The 18,790-nt window shown below is 53.7% G+C and overlaps 6 protein-coding genes across 6 annotated transcripts; all 6 read right to left on the bottom strand.

The window, feature by feature from the left end:
- Positions 1–1,827: 1,827 nt before the first annotated feature.
- On the bottom strand, positions 1,828–6,761 carry ACET3X_008876 (uncharacterized protein; the record flags this gene model as incomplete). The annotated part of the gene is made up of 6 exons (XM_069455725.1): positions 1,828–1,838; positions 1,898–3,765; positions 3,826–3,876; positions 4,858–6,068; positions 6,123–6,268; positions 6,407–6,761. The coding sequence occupies 6 exons, from the start codon at positions 6,759–6,761 to the stop codon at positions 1,828–1,830; spliced, it is 3,642 nt and encodes a 1,213-aa protein (XP_069302953.1).
- Positions 6,762–7,386: 625 nt separating this feature from the next.
- ACET3X_008875 (uncharacterized protein) lies at positions 7,387–8,622 on the bottom strand (the record flags this gene model as incomplete). Its single annotated transcript, XM_069455724.1, has 3 exons — positions 7,387–7,561; positions 7,612–8,366; positions 8,416–8,622. 3 exons carry the CDS (start codon positions 8,620–8,622, stop codon positions 7,387–7,389), a joined length of 1,137 nt encoding a protein of 378 aa, XP_069302952.1.
- Positions 8,623–9,347: 725 nt separating this feature from the next.
- On the bottom strand, positions 9,348–12,699 carry ACET3X_008874 (uncharacterized protein; the record flags this gene model as incomplete). Its single annotated transcript, XM_069455723.1, has 10 exons — positions 9,348–9,659; positions 9,705–9,880; positions 9,929–10,223; positions 10,270–10,404; positions 10,441–10,574; positions 10,627–10,718; positions 10,765–11,692; positions 11,745–12,003; positions 12,064–12,587; positions 12,639–12,699. The coding sequence occupies 10 exons, from the start codon at positions 12,697–12,699 to the stop codon at positions 9,348–9,350; spliced, it is 2,916 nt and encodes a 971-aa protein (XP_069302951.1).
- A 364-nt stretch (positions 12,700–13,063) lies between these two features.
- Positions 13,064–14,956, bottom strand: ACET3X_008873 (uncharacterized protein; the record flags this gene model as incomplete). The annotated part of the gene is made up of 7 exons (XM_069455722.1): positions 13,064–13,133; positions 13,183–13,379; positions 13,432–14,189; positions 14,244–14,547; positions 14,609–14,626; positions 14,717–14,739; positions 14,809–14,956. 7 exons carry the CDS (start codon positions 14,954–14,956, stop codon positions 13,064–13,066), a joined length of 1,518 nt encoding a protein of 505 aa, XP_069302950.1.
- A 913-nt stretch (positions 14,957–15,869) lies between these two features.
- Positions 15,870–16,968, bottom strand: ACET3X_008872 (uncharacterized protein; the record flags this gene model as incomplete). The annotated part of the gene is made up of 3 exons (XM_069455721.1): positions 15,870–16,148; positions 16,205–16,918; positions 16,966–16,968. 3 exons carry the CDS (start codon positions 16,966–16,968, stop codon positions 15,870–15,872), a joined length of 996 nt encoding a protein of 331 aa, XP_069302949.1.
- Positions 16,969–17,330: 362 nt separating this feature from the next.
- On the bottom strand, positions 17,331–18,170 carry ACET3X_008871 (uncharacterized protein; the record flags this gene model as incomplete). Its single annotated transcript, XM_069455719.1, has 1 exon — positions 17,331–18,170. One exon carries the CDS (start codon positions 18,168–18,170, stop codon positions 17,331–17,333), a length of 840 nt encoding a protein of 279 aa, XP_069302948.1.
- Between the last annotated feature and the right edge of the window lie 620 nt (positions 18,171–18,790).

Below are 18,790 nucleotides of genomic sequence, written 5' to 3'. Positions count from 1 at the left end.
AGGGTGAGTTTGTATGTGGGGAATACGGTGTTGGACGCGGGTAAGTTTCAACTGAGGAAGGGAGAGGGTATGTGTTTTGTGGTTGTGAGGAGGAGTGTTGTTGTGCTTGGGGGAGGGGCAGGAAGAGATGGGGATGGGGATAAAAAGGGGCTAGGGAAGGAAGAAGAGAGGTATGTTATTCCGTGTGGGGAGTGGAGGGGGATGATGCCGCCGATGGTTCGGGGGAAGGAGTATGATTGTTGGTGGATGCGCTTACACGTAAGTCTCATGGTCTTGTGCGTGTCGACAGGGGAGAGAAACAGAGATGGGGGACAGAGGCTATGGACATGACTACCCACGCACAAAACTAACAACAGAGCCTCGCAGAACCTCTTCCAAGCAAGCTACGACCGGGCCTTCTTCCACGCTCGCGACCAAATCGACAACGTCCTGCAAATCGCACCGCCCCTCATCACCTGGCGCCCGCGCCCGGACATCGAAGCCCTCGCCACCATATACCGTGACACGCCACCCCCACCCGCACAAGCAAAGTATCTCGCCGACGTATGTCCAGCATGTAGCCGCACCTGGTTCACCGAGAGCGAATACGCGTGTCGCCTCCCGTGCGGCCACTTTCTCTGTCTCGAGTGCCTAACGCAGCACGTCGACTCGAGCGCGGGTCGCGGCAAACTGCTTCCGGGCGAGAAAGACCCTTTAACGAAATTTTTTCGCTGCATGGAATGCAAACACATCACTGCTCTGCGCGTAGATCGAACGGCCGTGATGCGGCCTGATGAATTACCCTGGTGGCGCTGGAAAATCAGCATGCACCGGCTGGAAAAAGAAGCAACTGTGTTCTGGCTCGTGAGGCTGCAGACGCTGCCGCATAGTGGATGGTTCCGTGATATACCACAGGACTGGGATACGGATCGGCAGGTCAAGGAGATCAGAGTGCGAGTTCGGTATGACGATGCAGTCGCGTTTATGCAAGTGCCCAAGAGGATCTGGGCCATGCTGCCGTATGGGTTTAGTTTGGATAATCCTGTGGAGAGCTGTGAGGCGCGGGTGTTGGAGAAGTGTTTGAGGAGCGAGTTGAAGAGGCTTTCGCTTGAGCGAAAGGTGTTCAATACAAAGGAGATTTTGGAGCATATGGCCGAGGTGGGGAGGAATGCGTTGAGGCTGGTTGTTGTCGAGGATGTGGGTGCGCGATTGGGGAATCCGGTTACGCCGCCGGGGTACGAGGCGTATCGGGATTTTTTGTGTGAGTGGACGGCGAGAGGGGTGTTCATGTGTCCGATGGGGCGGATGCCGATTATGGAGTTCTTGAAGACCATGGAAAGGAACAAGGAAAAGGCTTGGTGGAAGGATGAGCGGGATGTCTTTTTTGATCCGTAGGAAAAGAACTAGATCCCACCGTAACGATATATGTAGATGTCTCTAATCTGAAATGGACAGAGACAACGCTATACATCTTTACGCTAGGTATTAGCACATGAGTATGACTTGGTAAACAAGCTCCTTTGTAAAAACAACAACATATTGCTGGATAAATCTATACATGCAAACATACTCGCTAGACCCATGCATCAAACAACATCCGACACCCCATCACCTCCCAACCCCCCAGTCAAACTCTTCATCCTCCTGCCCAACAAATCATCCTCGCTCGCCAGACTAACCAAGCTCTTCCGTCTCCCTCTATCATTCCTTGTCCTCCCCCTCATACTCCCCCGCACACCAGACCCATTCTGCTGTACCGGACTCCTCTTCCCCTTGTTCAGCACCGTCATCTCCAACGGCCTATCTTCCTCTGCCGAAGACGCCGTGTTCGTACGCCGATGGTGTCTCTTACGCTGAGACTGCGGAGACGTCAAGCCATCAATCGCATCCTGCAAGCCCACTGTGCCAAAATAATCACCCCCTTTTTCGCGTGGTCGCCGCGGCGTCGCAGTCACGGTAGCAGGCGTGTACATGGGCGTCTCATCATCCCCCCTCCGCCCATCTGTCGCATCTTCAAACGCTTCAGCGATCCACTTGCCACACCGGAAAATGTACTTCCAGCCTTCTGGGAAAACGCCAACAAACTGCAAAAACCCATGACTGATGCCCGGCACCAGATCGACATTTACCCACTCCCCTTCTCTGAACTCACCCCGCGCCCAGTCTAATCCCAAATCCTTCGCCGCAACCCACTCCGCACGCTTCGCTTGGCGTAGCCTTCCTGCAAAGATGACCGTGTCGTCTACGAGCGGATCGCGCTCACCCGTCAGCATCCACGTGCGCGGGAACTTTGCGAGGAGCGACTCTGGTGCGAGTAACGGAGAGAGGAGGTAGTCGGTTGTGAAGTCTGGGCGGTGGTGCGGACCAATGTAGAGGATGATCATCGCACGCATCATTTCGGGGGTGAGGATGCGGTCACTGAAGTAGGATATCTTGGAGGACATTGCGAGGCGGGTTTTTATGGCTGTGGCGGGGGGTGCTCGGACGGTTGGGCCAGGCGTGGAGGGCTGTGTGGCGACCGGTGTGGGTGGTAGACTTGCATTCGCGGGAGTTGTTTGGCCGGGCGTCTGGTGGAGGGTACTGTCTTGGTTGGCGTGTGCGGCAGAGAGGTTGATCATGGTTTGCGGCGACGTCCTGAGCCCATTCGTCTTCGGCATAGATCCATTAGCCATGCTGACTTTGTTGCGCTCATCTTCGTCGTCGCCATCCGAATCATCAGAACCATACGGCGTGTTCGGCGCAAGGTGTCTGTAATCATCGCTCTTGTGGCGCAAAATGGGTCGATTCGTCTTCCTCACTCGCCGGTCACGGATGAGTGCCATTTGCTCGTCCGTCATCCAATTGCCGATATTCATGTCCAGCGCAGGGTAAATCAGCACCACGCCGATAGGAGGCGGAATCGCATATTCGCCCTGCCACCTTCGCGTCTCGGTCGAGCCACTTTGCAGTATCATGAGCACCATGGCCGTGACCAGATTCCCACCCGCCGAATCACCCGAGACAACGACCTTGGGCTCTACTTCTCCCGACAGACCCATGCACGTTCCCCTCGATGCGATGATCATGTGATAGACGTCGTAGCATTCGTTGAGCGCATACGGATACGGGTGCTCAGGAGCCTTTTTGTAATCCAGACTCAGGACAGGCAGCCCCGTCTTGCCCGCCCAGCCCATGAGCTTGTCGTCATGATTCCTCGGGTTCATGGCTATGAAACCACCTCCAGGAATGTCCAAGACGACCTTGTCCTGCTTCTTCAGTGCGCTCCGCGGCCCATTAAAGTACAGCCACCCCGTCACGGGCTCCGTGTACGCACTGGCCCTGGGTCGTGGTATGCGAATCTGGCGCGGCGGATACACCATCAGCCTCGGGCGCATCATGCTCGTCAGCGCACCCAGATACGGCGTCGTGCCTTTGTTCCAGGCAACGCGCAGATGATCGACGGTAAGCGTCGCTCTGATCTTGCGGACCTTCTCGTCGGCTTGCTCGGCACAGATCATGTAGTATATGCTGAAGACGATGGACAGCAGATCCCGGACGCCCTTGCGCTTGATGCGCATGGCTGACCAGAAGCCTGCGTCCAGCGCAGTCGTGACCCATGTGGCGCGGAAGTAGGAGCGCGAGTAGAGGCTCGCGAGGGGCTCGGGACACTCGAGGCCCACGAGCTTGCCGAAATTGCGGGCGACGTAGAGATAGAGGAGGGTGATGAGGACGGATTGCCAGACGGTGAGTTTCTTGGAGAGGAGGGCGGATATGCGGCGGAGGACTGGTGGGCCATGGCGGTCGCCTCTATGGGGTTGTTAGTATGTGTTGTGGTGGTAAGCATGTGTGTGTATGTGTAGAGCTTGCCTGTAGAGGTAAAAGGACCAAAAGGATACCACGGCCAAGACCTGTATCTTCCTAAACTGCACCGATGGCCGTCCCAGTACATGGTCTATCATGGCCGTATCTCTTTCCTAGCATAAAGCGCTGTCTTGGACCGAGAAGATGCAGTCGCAGGCCTATTGTGCGTCATGGGAGGCGTCGAGTCGGGGTCTTCACGTATGTTGCAAGGCTGTCGGCATAAGCATGTGAATGCCTGCTGGGGTCAGGTCGTGACAGCGCAAACCCGGGGTTATGGGGGAAGGACATGGAACAGCGGCGCAATGGGCGTTACCGTCATCAAGCCGCAGTGTGTCCATGACTACTACAGCAATAGCCGTTCACGCCGTCGACAAGCGCGGCGGATAAGCTGTATTGAGGCTCTGTGGTTGGGTGAGGGTCCGGCATGTGACAGGTTGCGGAGGATGCGTGCGTGCCATGTGAAAGCCGCGCTATGACATCTTCTCGGCTTTGTTGCGTTCTCTCCGACGAGCTAACCACGCCAACGTCAGCCGCCCTCGCCGCAGCCAGGTCACGTCTTCTTTGTTCAGCACCACTCGGAGCACATGTTTACGTGACGCAGCGTTCTGACTCGTACCATTGAGCTGCAGAGGCACCACATCATTCACATGATATCCATCACGACGTCTTCCAATTCCAATTCATCTCTCAATGACCTTGTAAACCCTATCACGTTATGTTAACCCATCGACAAGCCATGACCTCGACAGTCAAGGCCCTGTACAAAGACCGTAATAGCATCATGCCAAGCCCAACAGTCCCCCGCCAAAACGCATCACACCCCAAAGAAGAGAATAGAAGAAAAAAAGACTTCCACCGCATGAGCCACATCAACCCTTAACCCACTCTCCAACCTCAAACCCCACCCTCCTCAAATCCGCCTCCGCAAACCTCGCCCCAGCCTCCCGACTCTTCCACACAGTCAAACACCTAACCCCATCATCCATCTCAGGCTTAGCCCCCACCTGCCCCTCCTTCGCATCATATCCTTTGACATACAGCGTCAGATCCGGTCCTACCGTTCCCCGCCAGAGCGTCGCCATCCACTGCCAGTGGTCTGTCGGGCTGTACGCGTCTTGAATCGGGATGCGGGATGCGTATGCGACCGAGGCTTGGAGTTGAAAGGTCGGGAGGATGATGACGGGTTTTATGCCTGGTGATGTGGAGGGGGAGTCGGGCGGTGTGGCAGAGTCTTTGCGGGAGGCAGTGGATGTTGTGACAGGAGTGGTGGACGAGTTTGAAGACACAGTGGTGTCTTTTGGGGATGGGGGTGTCGAGGAAATGGGCGTGGTGATGTACTTGATCATTTCCTTGCTCTTGCCATGCCACTGGTTGATCAGGTCGAGATAGTTCTCAAAGGTGACGTCTTTGTCATTCTCATTGGGAATTTTTGGGGGCTCGGCGACCTGCGGTTTGTACTCCTTCTGCTTAATGAGGTACTCATTCAGCCACTCCGACAGTTCCTTGACAGCGGCTATGTCGTCACCTTCGATGGCGATGATGGCGCCGCGATTACTTCGGCACGACGGACTTGCGGAGCCAGGTTCTCTGTACGGAGGCGTTATGCGTCCAAGCAGCTTAATCTTATTGAGATATGGCAACGCACTGAGCACTTCTTCCACGCTTCTTGGGCTACCTTCGTGTTGCAAAGGACCCAACTCAACCATTGAATTCCGTTGCAGCTCACGAGGAGTACGTGGAGGAGGCATGGTCGCACTATGAGGTGGCACATGGATAGGCAGTAAAGACTCGCGTCGGTGGGCATACTGAGTCGGGGCATAGTACGGCCCTTCCGGTCTGCGACCGGCACTCGTTGGCGGAGGCGGCCCGTAGTCGAAACGACGCTTCTTATTCGGTGTCAGAGGGCTATACATAATCGAGTCCGCGTGCATCGCTGAAGTGACTTGGATGTTGCTGGGGCGGCGCATGACAGGCGACTGCAGACTGAGGTTACCAATCACAGGCAGGTAGCGGGTTGTTGGCGTAAGACCTTCCGATATATTGGGAGGCGGCAGAGTTGGTGTACCAGAGGCGTCAAGAAAAGGACTGGTAGGCGTTCTGAGACTACGACCACCGCACTTGTGGCAGCGATACTTGTCGACGGTAGTATGCTGACCAGTAGGGTTCAACAGAGATGACCCCGGCTTGCCAACACGACGCGGTTGGTAGCGGTAGTCGGGGTACTGCTCCTGATGCCTAGCTTTCTCTTCCTTCACCTTCTGTTAGTAAAAGAAAGACAAAGACGAGTACAATTCACCACTAACCTGCGCAAGATCTTGCCAAACCTTCTTCTGCTCTTCACCTTCAGCCTTCCACTGTTCTCCGATAATCTTGGAAATGTCGGGGTTGTTGAGATCAGGATTGCGAGCGGTAATAGCCTGCTGGTGATGCTGCCGATAAAGGATGAACGCTATCAAAACAGTTAGCGGGCTGAGAAACAAAGATCACAGACAAAGACTTGTGTCTTAGATTCGGTCCACACTCCAAGTCATATACCCCGAATAGGAAAAAGATGTATCCGGAAGACAAAGGAAAGCCATCAACTTACCATTTCGTGGCCGTGGTATTTTCGGCTCCGGCTGGCAAAGACAGACATGACCCGAGAAGTCTGGAGATCCCATTGCAGTTGCAGACGTAGCACTTGGAGGAGGCTTATCGTCGACTGGACTATCGCAATCTTCTTTCTCATGAACCGCAACAAGCGAAGCAGGTCTCTTTCTCGTAGCTTTCGGCGAAGATGAAGCAGGAGATACCGGCTGCTCCTCCTTCTTGCTGCGCTCAGCAGTAGCAGGATTAAAAGTAGGAGCAGACCGCGTCTCATGAATCCGACTGCTCTTACGCAGACTCCTCGAAGGCTTCGCACTATCCACTGGAGACACTGGAGAATCGTCGCCGACCTGCATGTTTGTCTTGACGTACCGCCGAGGTACGTGGAAGAAGATGGCAACAGGAGGCTGGGAAGAGAGTGGTGAAGTCCGAACAACCGGTGGCAACACTCGACTCGCTAGCATTTTTCGAGCTTCAGCGACGGAGCACTTTATCTAATGAGGTTCGCTGGAAGAAGGCGCGGTTCATTGTCCCCCGTCGGACAGAAAGGGAGGAGACGCGTTGGTGACGAGCCATACAACATGCTGTGCTTTCTCTTTGAATGCGTTATCCGGTGCGTGGAGTTGGGAAGCCATGGCGCTTTGACGAATCAGCCGTTGCGATCCAGTAAAATGATTGTTCCAGTCAGACGCAACGGAGCTTCGTAGGGACTTTCTTTGTTCTCGTCTCGCCAAGATACGCTCTGCCAGCCCGCGAGACATGACAGCATTCCTGTGCCCGTTACGCAAGGGGGCTCCAACAATGCAACGCGTCTTTCACAAGAGCAGGAGTGACTCAGTCTCGGGATCTACGCAGCCATGCTGCGCATTGCATTCATATGCCGTCCTTCGAAGCGAGACGCAATCTATGCCACGTTGCTGAGAACCAGAAAGCCTAACGAAGCCTTGGCCAAGTTCTAGACAGTGTCTTTACCCTGGCGTACTAGAAGCCTGGAGGAAATTTCAGTTTGAAATTCAGTCCCTCTTGTTGCTTTGGTTGCTCGTTGTTGTCGGAGCCCTGCATTTCGCGTTCATTGACAGATTCGTTTCGCCGCACAAGGCTGGCGGCTTGCTTTCCGATTAGCTCGTGGGCAGGGCCGCTGAGTTGCACGTTATCCCTATTACCTAGTCAGGTTGAAACAATGCATTTGTGTGGCCGTTGGCTTACCAGAATAAGTGGGCGGCTGGAACGGAGCATTTCTGCACGGCGGATGTTTGCAGATCCGTTGCACTACCTCGCTGCGGCACCAGACATGGCTGTCCAATCTGTTCAAAAAGAGGGGCTTGTTTGCCTGCACCAGCTGCATCCGAGATCTGTCTCGAATACAGCTGTTTGGCGCGAACTTCCTCCATGATCAAGTCATTCGGGCTAGGCATGTAGACAGTGCCTTTGTTCCACTGTGCAGCAGTCCGAACCAAAACAGTATTCCAATACGTCCACAGAAACACCATTCGGTGCTGGGTCACCGCAAAGTCGGCTGCCCGCATCGCTTTCTTCTGCAGCTGGAACTGGGGTAGGAAGCTCGCATCAATCATCTTCGGTATGACGACTTTTGGCGGATTCGCAGTATGTTCGGCGAGTACATCAAGGTTCAGAAAGAGCGATGCGATGCTCTTGTCCACCGCAGACATGGCGGCAGCCTTTTCCAATATTGAGTACTCCAAAAGATCCCATAGGCCGAAGAACACGGTGAAGAAAGTCCACTCTTCCCCTTTCCGCAGACTCTGCGGGATAACTCGTCGCCCTTTGTCGTAGGTGATGTACTGTTGCACCTGTGTCTTGAAGTCGAGCGGAGCTACGGTGGTCTCGTTGTTGTTGGCGCCTTTCGCTTCCTTGTGAACGTCTGCGTCAACCAACGATCCGACATCTGCAGCGGCAGCCGGCTTGGAGTGCGCGAAGTTGTCAATGGTATCACATGCGAGCTGAAGTGTGTCAGGTCCTGTCTTCACACTGTTCTTGACTCTCACTAACCTCTTTGCATAGTGTCTCTACCCACAAATCGCCTCGGTCAGCGTCGCGGGCAACGACTGCAGACAGTACAGGCGACGAGACGCGGTAACTTCCAGTGTCGGACCAGTCATTACCAAATACTACAATGCGATGCGCGCTACCGCGCCAGACGGTGTGGACGGTGTCTTCGAAGTCGGCGGAGTGAACCCAGGTGAAGTACAAGATCATAAGAATAGCCAGAGCCGCACATACGTGCAGCCTTGAGAAGAACCTCATCGCGCCACGACACTAGCTAGCTGACGGTTCAAAGAGCGCGTGAGAATGAAGTGTTAGCAACGCGATCCGCTCAAGCAAATGAACGCAAATGGCGGGCAGCCTCTGTGCAAGTATAGGCCCATAACTGTGGGAACTCCCAGCGTCAACATGGCTGGGCATGAAGGAACATGACGACGCCTGTGCAGTGTGAGCCTTGCTGTGGGTGTCATCCCCGGGGTGGCATGGATCAGAAACGTCTGCCACGCCCGAAAGCGGATACATGTCGCATGCGCGTTGCAGACTGCAGTGTCAACCTATGATTTTCTGCCAGTGGAAGAACATTCAACCTACGTATCGTATGGTGGCGTTTCCTAGCGATGCTGTCCCCTCTTCTACCGCTGTCAGGCCGCCGAATCTGCACTGCGCCGCGTACATAAGTGCGTGGGCGTGAGGTTTGGCCGCGCGGAAGGTACGGCCGCGTCGGCATCGTGCGCCCCACACCAGTGGCGTAATCTGTGGAGCAGATTTCAAGGCCTTACGCGTATAATTTTAGACGATAGGTGTCAGTGGAAGACAAGCGATGCCCAGGTGTGAAGCCACAAATGCAACAATGCGCTATGCCTATAGCGTGCGAAATGGTTATCTTGCCCGTTGGATACGATCTGGGTTGGGGCGCCTCAAGCCGCTTGCCGTGCCGGTTACTCTCCAAAGTTCAGCTTCGCGAACCGACTCATCAAATTATCCCTCGTCGCATTGCCATCATCAATACACCCTGCTACGGAGAACGCATGATCTGCCCATTTTCGTGCCGCATCGTCGTTCTCTTGCAGATAGTAGTCCACGGCACGGTTGAACAGGGTGCATGCAAGCCATTCGAGCTCTGTCTTGGGGTAGCGCTCGAGTTCCTTGATGCAATCGTCAGCCGGGTCTGCAGCATACGCGTTCTTCGCAGGATCAGATGATGGCGGTGGTGTGTGCATTCCAGCCTTCGCAGTGACAGGATGGAAGGCCTGAATGAATTAAAATAGAACAGGGGGAAGAGGAACTGGACTTACGCCTTGCTGTCTCGCTGCCATGTGCTCTACTTGCTCGATGCATCTAAGACTGACTTGCTCGTCATGCTCAAGTGAAATGTTGAACAGGCACCGGAGCCAACGAGCCAACTTCGTTACGTCCCGATTCGGTTGTCGGCATGTCAGATTGATGATCTTCTCAAGAACAGACAGTACCTCTGCGAATCTTGTCAGTTCAGCTCCCTTGCCATAGCTTCCAGTCTTACTCGTCCGGTACTTCTTGTCTACCCCCGCTTTCACGATGCACGCATGTATAACCAGGACGAGATCTGCCAACGTTTCGTAGTGGTCTGGACTCTTGTATTTCCAGCATTGGTCGAACAGCTTGTCAAGTTCATCCCATCTTTGAAGTTTGAGTGCAGCTTCGAGCTCCAGCTTGACGACTTGAAAGTGTTTGGAAATGATGTCGGCCTGAGAAGGTCCAGTTAGTTTGTCTATACCTTCCGCTGCAACTCGTCGGAATTCTTGGCTGTGTTTGCAGGTTTCAAGGTAGTAATGAATCTAGAATAGTTAGCTATTGATCACTGCGACACCATACGCAACTCACGCTTTGCTCAATGTTGTCCTCTGCACGCGCTAGAGTGGTGTAGGTACATGCAGCGAGGAACTCGCAGAAGACTAGTCGGAGGCCGAGATCACCGTCTGCATCTGGTTGGGTCTTCTCCTTGAGGAGTTTGATGAGCTCGGTACAGCAGCCGAGCAACCTGACCAGAAACACTGATGGCATCTCCGCACAGTACTTGAGCGATATGTTATAGGCATTCTTGGAGAACCACTCGAATTCCACGGCTGTGAACAGTTCTTTAGCCGGCGTGCTCGGCCTGGTACGAGAGGCTTTGGCTCGAAGGCATGCTAGCGAATGTTATTAAAGAATTCCCAACATTGAGACCGTACTGCCGCTTACCTCCCTCGAAGATGTTGCAAAGTTGTCCCAAGACGCCGGTGTCAATCTTGCCATCCTTGATAAGTTCAGACTCCAGCATACGGGCAGTGGACCTGGCCATCTGTCAGCAATATAAAATAACTTCAGCAAACGACTTACCGCAACAGCGCAGGCAGGTTGACCTCTGCTGGCGCACTATGCTCGTACTTCTCAAGTACCTTCTCCAGAGCACGAATGGCCTGTCTCTTGTTCCCCGCACTTTGAGCCTCCATAACACAAGCGTAAAGCAGAGTAGCATCTTTGACGGAACTCCGACAAACGTGATCGAGACATTCAGCCGCAAAGTCTTCATCACCGCCTCGTAGACCAGCCTTGTACATCAAATACCTCGTCATCGGTTCATCCTTCCCAGTCTCGGGCATTTTACGGTGTACCTCCCTCGCTGCCTCATAGTTATGTGTCGCCAAGGCACACTGTATAATCTTCCTTGCAACTTTGGCTTTGTTCTGAGCCCCAGCTTTCTCGAAGATAGCATGAAGGCACATCCGACACCATGCCTCAGCCACATGATATTGCTCCTGATTAATTGCGGCCCCTACTTTCTTCCACAATAGAGTCTGCGCAGCATGTGTGGCAGGAGCAGAAAGCCGAATTTTCAAGTTCTGGTTGACGGTGTCAAAGAGCTCTTGTAGCTGCTCGAGCGTATTGTCGGCGAAGTTGTTGTTTACACCAATCCAGATACGCGTGATGACAGCCTTTTCGATCCAAGCCTGGTTTTCTTCTCGGAAGAGTCGAATATCCATTAGATCGTCGAGTGCTTTACAGGCGGTAGCGTTGCTGTGGTCTTTCAGCTTGTGTATGTGGTGCATGATGGTCTTGAAGTTTGCATCATTCAGCACAACGGTGCGTATCATGCGCAAAAGGACATTGTAGAACTCGTTCGTGTCCAGGGTTTGGGCTTCGGATAAGAGTTCGATCTTCAACAGAGAGACGATCATTTTGTCTCCAAAGTCGGTTTCCATTAACTTCATCGTTTGCCACGCCTTCTCTTGTGTTTCCGCGGTCTTGGTCTTCATGTATGTCTTGACTGATGGTATCATCAGTCGCGTCTCCAGTTGTATATGATGAGTTTTTCTCACCAAGACTGTGCATAATGCTAAGTCTCAGCTCGCCAATCTCGGGGCTGAGCATGTCCAGATCCTGCTCTTCAAGGACATCATATGCACGCTCCAACCACCTCGCAGCAACCTCGTAAGTGCGCTTCGCCAGGGAGGCCTTTCCGATCTCGTACAATAGATCAGCAAGCTGCTCAGTCGTGGTAGCGTTGAAGCTTGTTCCAAGCTCTTTACACTTCTTAAACATGTACTCTGCCGTGTCCATACGATCATTACGCCATGCCTATACGAGCGTCAGTTCAATGGCGCATCTCAGGAGCGTCGCACCTAATAGTTCACTTACCAGAGTTGTACGCACAGCAAAATACTGCGCCCTGAGTCCGTCTACAAGCTCCCTGTCTTTCCCATCTCCAGCTTCGTCCCGCTTCCTCAGAATTTCTTCATAATCAGCGGCGCGTCCAAGAACAGTCGTCGCAACACCCAGTTCATTCCCCTCGATGCATACTCTAGCCGCCTTCAACGCAACCTTTATCAGCCGAACACAGCTCTTCCGTTGCCGCCCTTCGGAGCTTTGGCTGCCAGCTGAGTCGAGCAGCATGAACGCGTAAGCACGCAGAAAAGGCAGAATGCGGAATTTGTGCGCTGTCGCATCTTTCGAATGTGCATGGATACCGGAGTCGTCGTTGCGGCGTAAGCGTGTGGCTTGGTTCCATAGCTCAGTTCCTAGTTTATCGAGCTCTTCTTGCTTTGCATTGAGGGCGGATGATGCCTGGAGAGGGAGGCTGCGCAACTGTGTTTGGAGTTCACTGATGAGAGTCGCGTCGTTGTCACTGGTTTCGATTCGTTTGCTGAGATTCGAAGCGAATGCTAGAAAAGGTGAGTGTCATGCGTAGGGTAGATGCGAAGTATAGCACTCACTTAGAACCGCTCTCAACTTCTTCTCGCGTTCCAGCTTTGCTGTCGACTGCGCATGAGACATTTTGCATGTAAGAAGTGGTTGAGAGAGATGTGGAGAGTTGACGTCTGGAAAGTGAAGTCGCGACTGAGATTCTGGGAGGTGACTTCACACGCACGCGGAAGGACAGGGAAGGAGCAACACGTGAGCGCATCTGAACCGGACATAGAAAAACAAGTAAAATCAGATAAAAATGCAAGCAATAGGATATACATGTTGAAGTAAAGCCTGTGGATATCGCCGCGGTCCTGATTACCTTCACAGTGTATGTGTACGCACTTTTTCTGGCAGGTGCATCGAGACACCCAAGCCCAGTGTTGCTACACCCTCAACTCATTACAAACTACAGTCTTACGTTGCCTGTGAGAAGTGAACCCACCGTGAAGGTTTACGAAGCCGGTAGCGACCCCGATGTAGCTTCAGTGATGGGAAGGAAGTTGCCCACAATCAACGCCGGTCTAGTCACAGTCAGTCTAAGCTCCCATCCACACCCCGACCATTACTTACATATTCCAAGCATCTCGCTTAACCGTAAATGAAAAGCAGCACCGTATCTCTGGATCCTTGGAATGTGGATCTGGATTCTTGAGGGAACAACTCGTCAGGATAGCTTTCTGTGTATGATCGAATGCGATGGCGCCAAACTTCTCCCAGTACGATACCAGCGATGGCTCGGCGATGATCTCGTGCAGAGCGATATTACCCTTTGTTCTTGTTAGCTTGCTCTATATTCAAGCGATAGTGATTCTAGCTTACGTCTCGTAACTTCGACATCGGTACGTGGATAAGCCGCGCCATTTCCTTGTTGCCGCGATAGATCTCGCCTGTTCGTCTCCAGCAGCACGCAGGTATCGCCATACTGGCAAAGACGCGGTCGTACTCCATCAAGCTCTTGTCGAACCACATCTCGATGCGTACTAGGTCGACGTCCGTCAGGCTCTGCATTCGCTCACGGAACTTGGGTCGGAAGCGATCTAGCTGGCGGAGTACTCGAATGCGAGAGGCCTGCTGTAGATTCTGCTCCATGTACTGGTTTAGTCTGGCATAACCCTTGACGTAGTTGAAGGGTTTCAGGAGCCCTGCGTCGACTTTGGCTTTGAGCAATTTGTTCATGCGCTCTTCAGGGCTGTCGTTTCCAGCAGGGTCGGCGGCTGTGACGAGGTATCTCTCTCTGGCCTTGTCGATGGGGACCCCAGCTGCTTGTCGTGATGCAGCATGACCAGCGGCATTCTGCGCAGGAGGCGGAAGCAATTGGGGCGGTCTTGATGTGTTCGCGCTATAGGCAGAATTGCTGTTCAGGGAATCCATCTGGTTCATGAGTGAGGCATCAGTGAAGAGACTGTGGAAGTCATTGCCTCCGTAGAAGGCACCGTCATCCATGAGACTGTTGTTGAGGAAGTCGTTGAGCAGGTTATACTCATTGCTAACTTCCGAGGTATTGAACATATATGAAGGATGGAACTGCATGTCCTGAAGGTTGTTTTGGGAGGAGAGCAAACCATCGTAACCCAAAACTCCAGGAGTGTCAGTGACGACCACGACGAGGAGCTGAGGAGAGTGTAACTTACAAGGCTGACTACCAGCCGTCAAGGCCGGCAATTGTGGCGCGGATACGGGGTCATTTCGGGTACCTGACGTTGTGCTGGCCTCCCTATTAGGAGGCACTGGGTGCGCCGCCAGGTTAAGCCCTGCATCCGGAACTGGTGCAGCGGCCGTCGATGCGGCATCGGAGGGGGTTGACTCGACCTGAGTGGGCTGGCTTTGTCCATCGCCGTTCTCTGGCTCAGACTTGGACTTTTTAACACCCTCACGCGGCTCGTCGTGACATAGGTGTCCAATATTTCGTTTTACACAGCGCGTGCATGGTCGCTCCTGCATTGGGCGAAGGCACAATCAGCTTGCGAATAAATGATGCCTTGTTCGGTGCACTTACGAGGTCACAGGTCATGTGCTGATTGGTGTCGGTCAGCAAGCAGGAAAGGTTGTCTCACATGCTAGTACATGGCATGTATCGAATATTGGGGATGTGGGTGGAGCTCACCGAACGTCTGCAGTAGATGCATGCTACATGGAAGCATAGAGGTCAGCAAGGTTTGCGAACGCCGTCGCGGCTACACAGCGTCGATGGCTTACCATGGTTTACTTTTCTACGCTTTTTTGGCGGCTTTGCAGACGCCTCAGAATTGGTCGCATTGGGTTTGGTCTTTGCAGGAGAATGGGCTTTGGACACGTCATGGTCTGGAGTGACTTTGTCCTTGTCTGCTTCTTTGGGTTCGGCCATGTTGACTGGCGAAGCTCCATTTGATCGTCGTGCAGCTTCCGTCATCAAGTGCGGATAGTGGGTCGGTGGCAGAGCCGGGTGCTTTTCTTGGAGGCGCGCAGGCTCATGTGTGTTACGACAGGGGTCTCGTCAGGCACTGGAGCATCGGAAAGAGCAAAGAAGGTCGAGATGCGCCAGGAACACGTTCTTTGGTGGCACAGCAGGGCCTGCAGTCGCGGTTGACGAGTGGCGGAGAGGAATGGTTTAAGAGGCCACAAGGGACAGGTGAATGTCTGCAGTCGCGTGCTTTGCCGAACCGAACCTTGGAAGGAAGATGCCGGCGGATGTCAGAACATCCAATAGCGGAGAAGTGCACCGCGACAATTTCTGGGCGGAGATTTTGACAGCGCTCCGCTGCGGAAGGCTGGCAATCTCGGATGATTTCCAGGTTATTCGAATCGCAATGTGCTTGACAGGTGGTAGTTCGCACCAGTGTCGCATGGGATGGCTGTAGCTGCAGTGGCTCCGCTCTGCCGAGAGGCCATGCCAAGGTGGTGGAGCCAATCACTTCCTAGTGGTGCTACACTACATCAATGGACTCGGTCGCAAATGCATGTTTTCCGATGACCGTACTGTCGGAATTGCTGTTCTAAAACTGGGAGTAGATTGATAGAGCTGGATGGTCTCGCTGCCAACTTCAGGCAGCCGCCACGCTCGAAACAGCCTCGTACAGCCTTGTCCAGAAGACTAATGCCTCGCACACAGCTTTCTCTAGAGTATTGGAAATACGCCGATATCCTCCAACGCCATACACCTGCCCCTGGTATCCATCCCTGCCCTTGGTATCCATCCCTGCCAGAAGCCAACCCATACGCCGTGTCATGCATGACTATAGAAAGAACAAAAGTCGCCGCGGGACCTGCACACGGCTGCTTCAGAGAGCAGCATACTGCACTGCACTGGCGTGCTTGAACAGGACATGGTCTAGTGCAGCCTGCGCGTCCCTCGTGGCCGTATCCAGACCTTCTACTTGTGTATGGTTGCCCTGCATGCTCTCCAGGCTGCGTCGCAGTTGGGCGAGCACCGGCGCAAGGTCGTTATCGGGCGTATCGAGCAGAGAGAAGTCTACTGGTTCTGGTCGCTTCAACTGTATATCGTCTGGGCCGTCTCTGTCCGTCGTCGCATCGCCTTGGTCTTGAAGCAAGGGGTGAAGCTATAGCAGGGAGGTCAGCAACGCATTCAGCTCGACTAGAATAGACCGACACGCACCCGTCCATGCTTCTTCTGGTGTTTCCACTCAGACTTCCAGCTCTTGACGTTCCTCTTCAGAGCGTCGAGACTGTCTTGGTCCTTTTTCAGCAGGTGCTGAGCAATCTTGGCCTGTTCGCTGAGCAGCTGCTTCGCATGCCGGGCTGTCGTGACCTCTCGTGATACTTGAGCATTGCGCTCTGTGAGTTTATCGATGTTGAAGTGCATGTCTTTGGCCTTGGGAGGTATCCGCGACTCGGCTAGTTGGCGCGCCAGCTTCCGCACGAGGGGATTGAGTGTGTTGTGTGCGGTCATGATCCTGCGCTCGTCTCGCTGTGTCTCGGCGATGTCCTTCTTCGCATTGCGGACCACCGTGGTGATCTGCTCCAAGACCTGGGGCGGCAGTTGCGGCCATGTGTCCATCAGCTCCTGCGGTATCTTCTTTGTCTTGGTTTCCAACTGCGTGTACTGTTTGTGCGGCTCGTCTTCGGGCTCAGCGATTTGATCCGACTTGCGCTTGCGGGGTTTCGACGGTTGTATTGGCGTGGGATCAACTGTTGAGAGCTCATCCTCGACTTCTTCTGGCGCCTGCTTCTTCTTGGGTCTGCCTTTCTTCGCCGCAGCCGCCCTTGGTGCAGGCTTCGGCTTCGGCTTCGACTTGACAACAGCGCCAGAGTTGCGGCTGCCTGGGGGCCGGCCTCGCCTCTTCTTCCCATTTGCATCGCTGAGACGCGCCTAACATAGTCAGTATGCGCATAGAACAGCGACATATTGATGCTTACCATGACGTTGGGGCAGAGTTGGGACGCGTCTGGTTGGTGTTGACACTCGCGTCTGGTGGGGAAGGAGCCGAGTAGCGCAGGCGCCTCTTCACGTGCGGGCAGCCCTCACCCTTCACTCCCACATCCATCGATGACCGGGCCATCGACTACATCCTCACAGGTACAATGTGGCTCGCGCCCTATAACCACGCATTCGAAAACGTGTCACACATTCAATCTGACTCCTCATCATACTGATAACTGACATGTATACCTCTGGCTATACTGATCTGTCCCTATCTTCTCCCAAGGTCATGGCGACTACCATTTTCCCGTAACTTCAACAAGTCACCTACCATCAACTCACCAACCAAGAGTTTCGCGTCTCAAAACTGAGAGAAGAACTTCCAAACCTCACCAGGTGTAAAACTCTGCGGTCCAACGTCGTTACCCGCGTCTCCAGGCAGCGCAACATGATCTCCGTCAAATGCAGTCCACTGCGTCGGGTACTTGCACCCATCGTACACCGTCGTAATCCGCTGCCTACTGTTTCTCGCAGGCTCTGGTGCATTCTTAGGCTGACACCCATTCAGCCTCACGAAGCGATCTCTAATCTCCCTTCCTGAAGCGATGGGGAGCACGCTGTCCTTCACTCCATGCTGTTGGTATAAAGCAATTGGATCGCTTCCGCCGGCGCAGCCTGAAAGGGTGGCACCCGAGAGCACGGCGATGGCACGGTACTCCTTCGCGCGGCTGCAGGCCAGACTGAAACTCATGGCACCGCCGTACGAGAACCCGAGGGAGAAACGTTGCGTCTCGTCTACACAGAGATCATCCTCGACTTGCTTACGAATAGTATCGAGGAAGGTGATGTCTTCGCCGTTCTGGTTTCCCCAGCCCTTGTTGATACCGTCGGGAGCGATAAAGATGGCAGTCTCGTTTGCGAGAGCCGCAAGGCCATAGTATGGTGCGCTACCGCCGGAAACAGATGTCATGTCGCCATTCAGCCAGTGGAGACCGAAAACGAACTTGTAGGGATGGGCATTGTCATAGTTGTTTGGGATCCGGAGGGTCCACTGGCGTTGCTTGCCGTTCACCGTCGTCCTCTGGACACCGTTGGTCAACCTTGGCGCCTTGCCGCAGCCCGCTGTGACAGCGGAGGCGTGATCAAGTATTGTGAGGAACAGAATTGCGCCTAGTGCGAAGAAAGAGGCTGGGCGAAACATGGTCGCTGATCGCTGGACTTGAATGTTGCGTTGGCAGCCAGTTGGCTCCGCAGCCGACACTTAAGTACTTTTCCATCTACTGCGTTCGACTTCATGGTAATTTCCATACTGGCAACCCCATCAGTCGATCTCTTTGGTATACTAGGGGTTGACCGTTGTGAGTTCTGCTTTAGGCATCAACTCCAGTCCTTCATCTCGAACACAAGGGGTTGTCTGCCGTTATTGTCTGCCGTACGAGAACACCAAGACCTCGATACAAACCAGACAAGGTCATTCTTCGTAACTTTACCTTTATACCCAATGGACACTGTACAAGTCGCATTTTCGCCAGTCCACAGGTATTTCAGGTAAACGATGCCAAGAGACGAAACTCGCGGCACTTCGTCCAGGACGAGACAGGTGATACACTTATGGGCCAACGTTGCATCATGCATGTTGATTTGCTCTCCCCATGGGGTAGTACGCCTAGTATCCTGCAATCCGCCGAGTTACGCCATCCTTTCGCTCGGATGCTGACCGACTGTTCGACTACTGCAACTAACACAAGAAAACCGTTGCCGGACGGTGGCTTGTACACATGCTATTCTCCATATGGAATCTCTCTCCACTTTCCGACTTAA

The sequence above is a fragment of the Alternaria dauci genome, chromosome 9 (assembly GCF_042100115.1).
Source record: "Alternaria dauci strain A2016 chromosome 9, whole genome shotgun sequence".
Classification (NCBI taxonomy): Eukaryota; Fungi; Ascomycota; class Dothideomycetes; order Pleosporales; family Pleosporaceae; genus Alternaria; species Alternaria dauci.
The sequence above is the reverse complement of the archived record's forward strand: the minus strand, read 5'-3'. Positions and strand labels throughout refer to the sequence as shown.